Consider the following 12,622-nt stretch of genomic DNA (forward strand, 5'->3'; position numbering starts at 1 on the left):
AGACCACATCCTGATTGTCTAACATACAAGTAACATATAACACAGGAGGCAAATAACAGAAGATAGACCGAGTAAACCTCCTTTGCTAGTAGGGATAGTCTTTTCAGCCAGGGTGAATGTGCAGGTACATGTAACAGACATATAATATTCTCATATATTATATACGTGTTACATAGGTGCACAGTACTTTCCAAGACAGCTACAAATGTACACATGCATCAACTATCTAAAAACATAGAAATCGGTAAGCCTATTCAGTAGAATTTTCTTAAATTATATTCTGAACAATCAACAGGAAAAGTAATCATGAAAAGTACCCTCTGTTCTCGTATATATCTACAATAAAATTCTATAAACAGTTGTCTCCCCAAACATACCTGAATAAAATTAAAAAAAAAAGATACCACCCAGTGTCCTATATTTGTATATTTATGGTCATTTCAAAAACAAACAAACAAGGAAGAGCCCCACTCAGGTGCATATTTACATTCTTCAAACTGTAGCGGTGAAAAATAATTCTGTTAAGTGCAGGACATTCCTAATGTTGCAGTAGGGACATATTTCCTAAGTCTCCATGAACACATTGCTTTTGTCTTCGCGGCCATGCCTTCCACGCCTGCGAGAGACAGTTCACTGGTCCTCTTCATTTGCAGACAGTGGCGCAGTCAGGATTAAAGAGCTCTTTGTACAATGGAGGAAACAGTGTGTTCACTATGTCGGGATGGGATTGCTTAAATACCTGCAGTTTCTCCCCGTGCAAGTTGCACACTGCTGTGATGGTTGGTATCTTGGCTATTAGCTGCAGGGTGGAAAGACAGGGAGGGAGACAAAGAGGAAGCTCATTAATGCTCGGTCTTGGGAATCAGTGTCTCTCCTGGCCTTAGAGGAAGTCAAATGGACCTCTTTGAGAAAAGATGGTCAGACAAAAAGAAGGCTCACTTTCAGTATCTCCCTTAGAACACAGCAAAGTAAAGCAATGCAAAGCAAAAACCACACCTTTATCCCCTAAAAAACCCCAAACAAACAAACAAGAAAAAAAATAAAACAGAGAAAGAACCAAACCAAAACCTAGCTTCTAGATTCATGGTTCCTAGACAAAGTATATATGGGAGGTAGTTTGGGGTAAGTGGGCAGACTGCCTGAATGTAAATCCTGGCGCTACTCGAGCAGAATGGCCGCGTGTGATTATGATGCACTCTTTGCCTCAGTTTTCTTGGTTTCAAAATGGGCGCTCAATCGTGCCTACTTTGTTGGCTTGTGATGGGCAGAATTGTGCAAGAACATCATAGGTATGAAACAAGCTTCTGAGCTATTGTTGTCATTGTTGATATCCATTATATTCCATGGGTTTTTATAATGTTATAAACTTTTGATTTTTTTATTTGTTGCAAGATGACAATGTGACATGATGGAAGCGGACTTAGACTGTTTTCCTGTCTAGCACACTGAAACCTGTTGCCATCGAGCTGATTCTGACTCATGCCAATCCCATATGTCCTACAGTAAAATTGGTCCAAAAGGTATGCTTGGCTGTAATCTCTATGGAAGCAATACCTTTCTCCTGCAGTACCTGTGGGCGGGTTCAAACTGCCATATTCAGGACTAGTCAAGAACAAGCCATCGGTGCTACCCAGGAGCCTTGTCAAGCTCACTTCAAAGCTCAAGCTCACTGCCATCTCACAAATTCTGACTCGGAGAGACCCTGTAGGCCAAAGTAGAACTGCCACCGTGGGTTTCCAAAACTGTAAACTTTTATGGGGGTAGAAAGCCTCATCTTTTCCCACCAAAGAGTGGCAGTGGTTCGACCTGTTGACCTTGTGATCAGCAGCCTAACATGTAATTAGCTGTGCCACCAAGTCTACCAAGCTCACTTAGCCTACCTGTATCTCTCGAATCCCTTTCCACAGCAATGCACAAAATGAAACCAAGGTCTACGTTATGAAAAGATACCTGGGAGGTTAGGGACTCTTAGGTCCTTTAGGGAGATTTTTTAAAAACCAGTGAGAGACTATCTACCTGTAATCATCAGGTTTTTATATAGATGAATCATATAGGATATAATATGTTCACTTAAAATACCCAGAAAACAATATTTTATAAAAAGTTCAATGTCCATTGTGCTGTATAGACATCTCAGAAGCTGAATAATGTCATTCTTTAATGTATTTGTGATTTAGGAATATTTATCTGGCTATGGAAAATCCATTGAGTGTCCAAATTAGCTTTAAAAAAGTATCCTCGTAATCAATTTACTGGGAGGAATGAAATGTATTCTCTTATAGAGCACACTTTGGGGAAAGATAAGCTTGTTAGTTCATAAAGCTGACCAAAGATACACTTGAAAACAATTATAAAATGAAATCCATCTAATCACCAATTAGGCTCACTGTGTTCCCTGCCCCATTCAATAGCAAGAATCCATTTCAGCCTTTGAAGTGAAAGAAAAATACAAGCTAGATAATTAGTTGCTCATAGATAATTAGTTGCTTTGTGTTTATTCAAAATCAGACTTTTGTACTCTTCATTAACTTTTCTTTATCGAACCAAGGACACTCTGGGGCGAGCAGGTTAAGATAGGTAGCAGCACTAGGGACTTCAACATCTTCATGACATTTCTAGCACAGCTACAGAAATTTGGGGGATTCAAACTTTCCAGCCTGTGTAACCGTCGACATTGCTATTTGAAGAAGCAGTAGCCAGTTGCCTTCACTCACAGATCTGCCCTGTGCTGACCTTGTGCGCTGTGGTGTAGGATCATGCTCCAGAGGGATTTTATGGCTGTGGCTTATGAGAAGCAGATGACCAGGCCTTTCTTTGGTGGTGCCTCTGGCTAGGTACAGACCATCAACCATTCAGTTAGTAGCCTTAGCCATTTGTAACATCAGGGAACACTTAATATTTAGAGAGGGATGGAAAGCTTTGCTTTATGTTACTTCAATTTTCCCTTTCATGATCCCCACAATGGTTAGTTGTCTGCTATGCAACTAGATACCTGAGGGCAAGAGACAAGTTAGAGTATTTGATTTTGATAGTTATGAAAAGATGGATCTAAAGAAGCACACACAGTCAAAAGGGGACTGAACACCTGCTGTAAGTTCTGTGGAGGAATGGTGCAGGCCGCATGGTGCACTGGAGAATGCCCTGGCCTCTGGAATCCCTGGAAGGCATCCCTGGGAACGTGACATTTACATTGAGCTCGGAAGGAAAAGTGGGGTGGAACTAAGTGCTGGGACCCTTGAAACCTGTTGCTGTAGACTCAACTCTGATGCATAACTACACTAGAAGGTTTCTAAGACTGTAACCTTTGTGGAAGCAGACTACTACATCTTTCTCTAGTGGAGCTGCTGGGGGTTCAAACCGTCGACCTTTTAGGTAGCTGTTAACTGATTGCTTAACCTATGGGTCATATGAACAAGAAAGCACCTTAAACTTTAACCAAGCCCCCCAAACTAAGTCTATGTACCAGGGGGCATCAAAAAACAAACAAACAAACAGAAATCCAAAGTATTTTCAAAGATATGTATTTCATTTTTTTTTTTTTTACAAAACAACCTTATCGGAAAGAGAGGAAAGAAATAGGAGGTAAAAGCTCTTTATAGAGGTATCGCTATAGGCATGTGCATGTGTAAATATTCTAATTAATAATGAAAGGGATAGTGGCCAGTGTACCTATATTTATATGTTAAATATTAAGGTAGCAGACAGACTTTGGGCCTGTACTCAAGGCCTCTGTTAACAAAAGAAAACTTTGTTCTGATATTGGGCATTATTTGATACTCACCTTCCTGACATGATCACTGAAGACAAAATAGGTGTATAAGCAAATGTAGTGAAGAGAGCGGATGGTGCCCTGTTATCAAAAGACATTGCATCTGGGGTTTTAAAGGCTTGAAGTCAAACAAGCAGCCATCCAGCATGGAAGCAAACAAGCCCACATGGATGAAGCACACTAGCCTGTGTGATCATGAGGAGTCGGTGGGATCAGGTATCAGGTACCAAAAGATCCCAAACATACAACTATATTGATGCAAATCAGGGGGTTGGAGTGGAGACCCAAAGCCCATCTGTAGACAATTGGATACTCCCCCACCGAAGGGTTATAAGGAAGGGGTGATTCAACCAAGGTGCAGGATAGCACGAGGAAACACACATCATTCCTATAGTTTCTGAATGCTCACCCCCAACCCCCACCCCACTACCACGACCCAGTTCTACCTTACAAATCTGGCTAGACCGGAGAACGCACATTGGTACAGATAGTAGCTCTCGACACATGGAACTCAGGATAGATAAACCCCTCAGGAACAGTAGTGGGAGTAGTGATATCAGGAGGGGGTGGGAAGGGTCGGGGACGGGGTAGATTGGATATATAGCTCCCCCAACTCCCAAAGGGGTTGAATAACAGAAATGCGGTTGAAGGGAGACAACAGACAGTATAAGATATGAAATAATAATAACAATGTGTCATTGATCAAGGATTCACAAGGGTGGGGAGAGAGGGGAAAATAAGAGGATCTTAAACCAAGGGCTCAAGCAGAAAATGTTTTAGTAATGGTGATGGCAACATATTTACAAATATGCTTGATACAATTGATGCATGGAATGCTATAGGAGCTGTAAGAGCCCCCAATAAAACATAAACAAACAAAAAGTCAACCTTATCACCTTCAAAGTATTCTCCATTAAACTTAATACATTTGTCAAATCCGTGATTCCATTCTATTTTTTATTATTCCATTCTTAGAAACTTTTTTTTCATACTTATCTGTTTGGCTGGCTGACAGTACTTTCACCTTTTATACATCATCAAATCGCTGTCCTTTCATGTTCTTCTTCATTCATGGAAACAAAAAGAAGTCGCATGGAGGGAGGTCAGGTGAGTATGGTGCCTGGGGCAACAGGTGTATGCTGTTTTTTGCCCTAAACTGGCAAACTGAGATGGTTGCGTGGGCAGGTAGGTACATTGTTATGGTGGCAAAACCAGTCCCCGTCTGGCACAAATCAGGCCTTTTTTGTTGCACACTGTGGCACAATCTTTCCAGAACTCCTAAATAAAATGCTTGATTTACAGTCTGACCTGGTGAAACGAATTCCAAATCCACTGAGTGGACATTTTTGTGTTAGAGTAGTTGATGGATGTCCAGAACGAGGTTTGTCATCAATTTACATTTCACCTTTTTTGAAACAAAAAAACAAAACAAAACTAATACATTTGAGTTTTCCACATAGTGCTGTCCCTTGTAAGCTGAGTTCGACATCACAGCAGTTTCTGCAGGGTTTTTCATGAGCAGGAAACAAAATTTTACAGCTGCCTGCTGTTCTTTTAAATTGCACATCACAAGAAATGAGGGTCCCAGGTGATGCCACTGCATGTACTAATGCAGAGTTAGTTGGCCGATGTTTGCCTAGCTGGAAGAGCTTCCCCCCGTTTTTAAGGGGGTTCCTCCAAATACCATGTGTTCATGCAAGAGAACACCAACCATTTAATTTGATTGAAATGAAAAGCAAAAGCAAATTGATTTTCATATTTTGGGGTAGTGATGAGAGTAAAATGTTCATTTATTAACTATGATTCATAGAGTAGAATTCTATTACTATAATTCTGAAAGCATTTACTGGCTCCTTTAGTAAAGCAGTAGCAGGGGAATTAAAATGTTTAAAACAACCCCCAAATTCAAGTCTGTTGTCATTGAGTCGAGTCTGACTCATTTTAAATCCAGGTCTGAGAGAGCAGAACAGCAAACCATATGGCGTTCTTGATTGTGGCTTTGTGAAGACGGCACAGAATTGGGCCGTGCTTTGATCTATTGTACTTAGGGCTGCTATAAGTTGAACAGATTCTTGGATACCCAAAGAGAACAAGAAGAATATTTACAGAAGCAGGTCACTTCCTTCTGTTAGACCATTGAGTAGTTTTGGACACCACTTTGAGGTGCAATGTAAGCCGTTTATACCACCCAAGAATAGAGATATACACACCTATCTCCATATCCCATACATCACATATCTGTATATCCTTCAACAGCTATTCATGTGCACTGGAAGTATTTAAACCTGCATCTGGTTTTGGAAGGGATATGGCTTCTTCGGCCCAAACTTGGGATATGCGAAGTATGTGGCTTCGGATCTAGCTCTTCGCCCTTTTTTGATATTTGAATTCAGTCTCTGTTGCTGGATGGTGAGAACAGCTTTTTGCTCAAGGGAATTGGGACCACCGAGCCAAGAACACTAAGAAAAACCGAGCACTTCCCCAACTTTTCTGCTCTGGGAAGAGGCTGCTTGAAAGGCCTCTGGTCATCTGTGTAAACAGAGCACTGACAGGAACATTCGTGACCCTGAAGGCACGATGGGCCAGGGGGCCTCACACAAGCAGTGGCAAGGACATGGCCTGGTGGAGAAAGCAGCAGGCTGTCACTTAGTGTTGATCGACATTATGTACTGCAGTCAGTGAACCCCACTTTCATAGGCAGTCCAGAACTGCCTCAGCAGCAGTTAATGGCTCAACAACTTTTCAAACAGCTTGGAAGGTGGCCCAGAATCATGTGAGGATGGAGGGGTAACCCATTTCAGATCATCATGAAATTCCTTTATGTTTAAATCATTCCCATAGCGGGACTAAACAGAGGGTCTATGAAAAGACATGTTCACATTCATCTCTTTCTTAGGATGAGCATTTCTTTTAAGAAGGATGCTTTTGCTTATACCTAAAGGGTCTGAAAGAAGGAAAAACAGCTGTTTGAACAGAAATAATCTGCACATTTCTCCAAAGGATGGTTTTATGTGAACACTTGCAATTTCATAACTGGCATATTTGGTGTTGGAACAAACTGCAATGTTCAGAGCATGAGACCAGTGATCTTGCTCCTGTAGGCTTCCAGTGATCTTGCTCCTGTCGGCTTCCAGTGATCTTGCTCCTGTCGGCTTCCAGTGATCTTGCTCCTGTCGGCTTCCAGTGATCTTGCTCCTGTCGGCTTCCAGTGATCTTGCTCCTGTCGGCTTCCAGTGATCTTGCTCCTGTAGGCTTCCAGTGATCTTGCTCCTCGAGGCTTCCAGTGATCTTGCTCCTCAAGGCTTCCAGTGATCTTGCTCCTGTAGGCTTCCAGTGATCTTGCTCCAGTAGGCTTCCAGGCTTCCTAATGTAGGACCCCCAGGTGGTTCCACCAAGGTGAAAACAGGGGAGCTCACCCGAGGCTGAATATACAACAGACTTGAAGGCTTTACATTGACTTTGAGAGTTATGTCCACCAGTGCTACCCCATCCTTGGGATGGCATGTTCTCACCACCCGGATATTTGTGCTCAAGTAGATGCCAGACACAAGCTGAGGCTGAATTTGGGAAGTGCAGCTGAAGGCCAACACATCACTCTCTACCCAGGGTGCTAAGTCAGAGCGGAGTTTTACTATGTAGACCAAGGGAGCAGAAAATGCTACCAACAAATTGAATAAATACCTTATTCTAATACCTTCCTGAATAACAGTTGAGTTCTTACCCCCACATTCTGTGAGCTCTCTCTCCATTATTTATTGACTGATTTTTTTTCTTGTTGCTTAGACAGTGAGGTAGTTAGTTTATTGTGCCAACCTGGCTGATAAACACATTTGGGGTTAATTGAAGGGCAGAGAGATAAATGGCTCTGTGAGCCTCGCATTTCTAGTTCTTGGATCTCTTGCTTTCTGATGGTCAGACCAGGGTGCAGTTGCCTTAGCCAGTTCCCTGCTTCAGTTTGCAAGGCTCACTTCCTGCAAGATATCCCCAAGGAGAAGCCGCATGAACCTACCCCGATGCAGCCCTGGGTGCTGGAGCAGCCGTGTGGAGACCCCTGCCAGCGCTGAGATGCTTATACATTCACTGACTCGGCTTTCCTCCTGCAGTTGGCATCATTGTGTCTGTTTTGTGAAATAGAGGAGGACTTTGTGGATTGGTGTTGGACATACAGGTTAATGGGCTAATGTTGGACTGTGGACTTGGGCAGCACTGGGTTGGGATATTTTCTTGATGCACACTTAATCTTTATATACAACTCTCTCTTATCCATTAGTTTCTGTGGATTTGTTTCTCTAAAGTACCCAGACTAACACAGACAGCATAAGTAAGTTTCTGTTACTTGTAACCAAAGAGCTCTCATCAGTCTATCAGCTTGCAACTTGATGAGTGAGAAGTCATATGAAAACCTACCTTCTCATTTACAGTCTGTGGGACAACACTTACGATGTCTGGGTATGGGACCTGGAGTGTATGCCAGCAAACTGTAACACTGAAATACTCTCATCTGTCACAGGAATTCCTCAAGGACACCCAAGGGCAGAGGTCACGTGCATTCACTATTCCCACTCCTTTGCCCCTGGATGAATAGTGCACACTCAGAATCACTGTAGGTTGACGTGGAAAACTCTCCCTAGATAATGCTATGTTTCTTCAGCAGATACCAAATGTAAAACCGGAGACCGTGTAGGACAGTTTCCCACACTTTTCCTATTCTTATGCTATTTAAAAATGTATTTGCTGTGGTGAAGAAGCCTGAGGGGGCTCCTGGGCTGCCACTGGGTGGTGGCTATGCGGGGATGCTAATTTCGTCCTAATCCACTGAGATGCACATTCCCGGTTTAAGACCTTTTCAGTAGGTATGTTATGAAAGAAGCAAAGTGCCTGGCTGGTGCTATCTGAAAGGCGGAACGGTGGCATCTGCTACTTTGGAAGAAAAGGCTGCCAATGGGCTTCGGGAAGAACACCAGACCCCACAAATCATTCCCTGACAAGCCGATGAGCACAGCTCTGGTCGGACACACACAGGATGGCTACTGAACTAACTGGAGTCCACTTAACGGCCACAGCTTTGAATAAAGGAAAAGGCCCACAACCTGGAGAAGAGAAGCATCCCCAGTGTTTGCAGTTGAAGGATTCACTGCTTTATGACCCACCTCCCCGCACCCTGAGCAGTGGAGCCCCTGGGTGGAGAAGAAGAACCACTGGTCCCGAATCCCTGTCGCCATCCTCACCAAGGAAGGAAGCTTCTCACAGAAGTTTGTCACCACACTCAAAGCACACGCCAATGGGCCCCCTGAAAGCACGGCAGGGACACAGCCTCTGGAGGTAGGTTGCACCGCGATCTGGAGAGCCATTCTGCACTCCATTCCCAGAGTGCACACAGTACTAATTTGGATTTGCAAGACTTCGTGGAATCAGTCCTTTTATTCACTTCTTGTAACCATGATCAATGTGTCTCATGCATCTTGGAAAAATAAAAAATCCACAGTGTGTTGATGTTGATCACTGGAGGGCAAAAGAGGAAGTCAAGGGGCACCTTGGTTTTTCTCTTTCGGGGTCAAAGAATGCTAGTACTGAAAGGACCAGCTGAAAATTGTCCGGCTCACCCTCCTCACTTCCCAGATGAGGAAAGTGGAGCCCAGAGAACAGATGGGCTGCCTCCCCTAGTCAGATGGGGCTTAAAAATATATGTGGAACATTATTTATACATATATATTTTTATATGTGTAAATAGAAGACTATAAATACATCCTTCCCCCCCACCCCCACCCCCCGACTGGGAAAGTGACCAGTGTTCTCTGTTTTCTTGGCACCCAAATCTGTTATAGATTGAACACGCCTCGCACCTTCCTACTTCCATCGCTTGCCCCATCACTTGGAAGGCCATCCTCCACCTCCTCACCTGCCCAACATCTGTCCTTTGGAATCATCTTTACTCATCAGTGGGTAGCTCAAATAACATCATCTCTTGGACAACAATCCCACTGGTGAGAGCCCCAGAGAGCAATTACATCCCTATTCCTCTGCCCACACGACAGTGGCACTTCCATACTGTTTATTATGGACTTGCATCATCTATGGAGCCCTGGCGGCATTGTGGTTACGTGTGGGACTGTGATCTGCCAGGTCTGCCGTTCAAAACCAATAGCCAGTCCTTGGGAGGAAGACAGGGTTTCTACTCCTATCAAGAGTAGTCTTGGAAACCCACAGGGGCAGTCCTTTCCTACTCTGTGGGGTCGCTATGAGTCAGCAGTGACTCAATGGCAGTGAGTTTGCTTTTACATCATCTATTTCTCATTTGACTTTCAAGATAACCATTTGGCGTTGAGAGCTCCTATCACATAATACACATGAGAAAACGGAGGCACAGAGAAGTTAAATCACTAGTCTAGGGTTACAGCTAATGAATGGGTGAGTCATTTAAAATATGCTGTATATGAAGCTGGATCCTTGAAGTGTTTGCACCTCTAATGAAAAATCCTGATTAACATGTAGGGATGGAAACTTTTGGGGTCAGGAACACAGAATACCCTGCTTCTCACACAGGGAGTCCAGAACGACCACTGCTACCTAAACAAAGTTCAGAAAGTGTGTTGGAGACTGTTCTTTTGCCGAAGCACTTCAATGATCACACACGACCTCCACACCTCTAACCTGATGTTGGTTTCACCTGCTCAGGCTCTACACCTGTTCAGGCTCTAAGTAGCATAAACCATCCTTTGCACATTACACCAAGGGCAGATAAAACCATCCAGTTGGGGATTTTAATGGGGCCCTTGGACTATGAGTGCAACATTTTGGTTAGGTGTGCCTTTTTTCTAGAGATATAGATCTCATTACGTTCTCTAGAGTCTTCAACAGCTCTACAAACAACCAATAATAAATGACTGTTACAGCTTTAGAGATATTGTAGAGGCAGAATATATTGATTGTGGAAGCACAATGGAGCATTACTAAAATCATGAGTTAGTCAAGGGTGGGTGAAATAAATCGTTGGATTTAAATAAAAATGTTACTCCCCCCAACAATTTTGGTACATAATTTACATATCATACAATTCAGTAGTTTAATTGTTCAATCATATCAGGGAGAATTGTACCATCACCACCACATCAATCTTAAAGCATCCCCCTGTCCCCATTGGTAAAACTGACTTTAAAATGAGTGGTGTAATCACAATCAGTTATAGTGCTCCCTCCCCTCTCCTGCCTTCATTATTTACTCCTGAAATTGCCTTCCCCCCACCCCTGCATTCCCTATAACCCCTTGTATTCATTATTCTCATTATGCATCCACTCCACGAAACACAACAGAAAACAATTAAAAACAAACTTGCACTAAGGTGGTAAGGATCAAATCATAATAGTATAAAGAGAAAACTACAAATAATTCATAAGAAGGAAAAGACTCCCATCAGCATTCAAAAAGTCAGGGAAAAACTTTTCTTCATGGAAGAACTAAGACAGACTTGCACCCAGTACAAATACAGGTCATGTCTACAGGGAGGTCAGCTTGCCAAATACCAAGTATGATCCAGCCTAATCAAGATTATAATAGTTTCTGCCTGATAGTAAAGACTCTTGCCTTTGGCTAGAATGGATCTCTCAGTGACGCAATCTGATTAGATACTCTACAGATGGGTTTGGGGTTCCCACTGTTCTCCATAGCCTTCTACAAATTGGATGTTCATAATTTTAGCTCTGATACTTTCCACCATATTAGAATTTTATAATTGCCATCTTTGGATCAAACAAGCTAATGTGTTTCTTCCATGAGGACTTAGTTGACTCCTCACTTAGGTGGCTGCTTATTTGAATACAAGCCTTTAAGACCCCAAGCACTATTCCAATCGATAGCCGGGCACCATCTACTTTCTTCACCACACTTTGCTGTAGCACCCTTAACTTCAGTGATCATTTCATGAAGGTGAATATTGAGCAGGGCCATGATGTAAGAACTAGTTGTTCTTAACTTGGAGCTAGGATTTAGTGTGAGCCCCAAACTGATTCCCGGATCTTTTTGTTGTTGTTGTAACTTTGGAGTTAATGCATATGTCATATCATAGTTCAATCACATCAAACATAATTTACAATTGTTTCCATAATCAACCAAAAGTCTTACTTTTTTGTGACAATTCAAATAGATGCCACCAGACATCTAGGAAGGAAAGCCTACTTCTAAAATCAACCAATGAACCCCCTGTGGATCATAATGGTCTAGGCAGCAGCCCTCTGGTCATGGGGATGGTTCACCACTAGACAGCATTTTGTTCCTTTGTGCATGGGCTGTCATGAGTTGGGTCAGCTTCATATCAGCGATATCAGCAACATTAGGTTGGCGAGTGTGAGTTTGAAATGGCACCTTCTATACATAGAACATGAAAGCAGCAGGGCACTTGAGAGCCAATACCTCCTCACCCTGGCTGTGACCACTGATAAATCAGATTCAGAACAATGGTGTGATTGTCCCAAGACACACAGGTCAGAGCTGGGACAAATGAGAATCCTGTCATAGTTATATAACCTGGTGTCATTTGGGACCAGAGAGGATTAGGAGTGAAGGGTGGAGTCTAGTCTGTCAATCGGGTGGTAGCCGATGAGGCCTCTATGTGGGCATGGCCGCCTCTTGAGGATTCTGGGAACTCCTGTGTTTTCCTCCTTGGGGGTCGGAGAGACTCTCTCTCTCTCTCTACTCACTCCCCGAGAGACATTCTACTGACAAGACACATGGTGCTAAGCCCTGCTTGCTGGAGAAGCCACATGAACGTATCCTGATGCAAACAGACCTCCAGAGCTGGAGAAGCCACATAGAGACCCCTGCCAGCACTGAGATGCTTGCAACACCACTGGATCCACA

The 12,622-nt window shown here is 43.1% G+C and overlaps 1 protein-coding gene across 1 annotated transcript in view; it reads right to left on the minus strand.

Annotated features, from left to right (window-relative positions):
• Positions 1-440: 440 nt before the first annotated feature.
• RORB (RAR related orphan receptor B) overlaps positions 441-12,622 on the minus strand; it is a gene marked incomplete at its 5' end in the record, with an annotated part of 74,408 nt that continues 62,226 nt past the window's right edge. The window contains one exon of the mRNA XM_075559544.1: positions 441-799. Within this exon, the coding sequence (XP_075415659.1) occupies positions 644-799 (156 nt within the window). The remainder of the gene's footprint in view (positions 800-12,622) is intronic.

The sequence above is a fragment of the Tenrec ecaudatus genome, chromosome 10, assembly GCF_050624435.1.
Source record: "Tenrec ecaudatus isolate mTenEca1 chromosome 10, mTenEca1.hap1, whole genome shotgun sequence".
Taxonomy (NCBI): domain Eukaryota; kingdom Metazoa; phylum Chordata; class Mammalia; order Afrosoricida; family Tenrecidae; genus Tenrec; species Tenrec ecaudatus.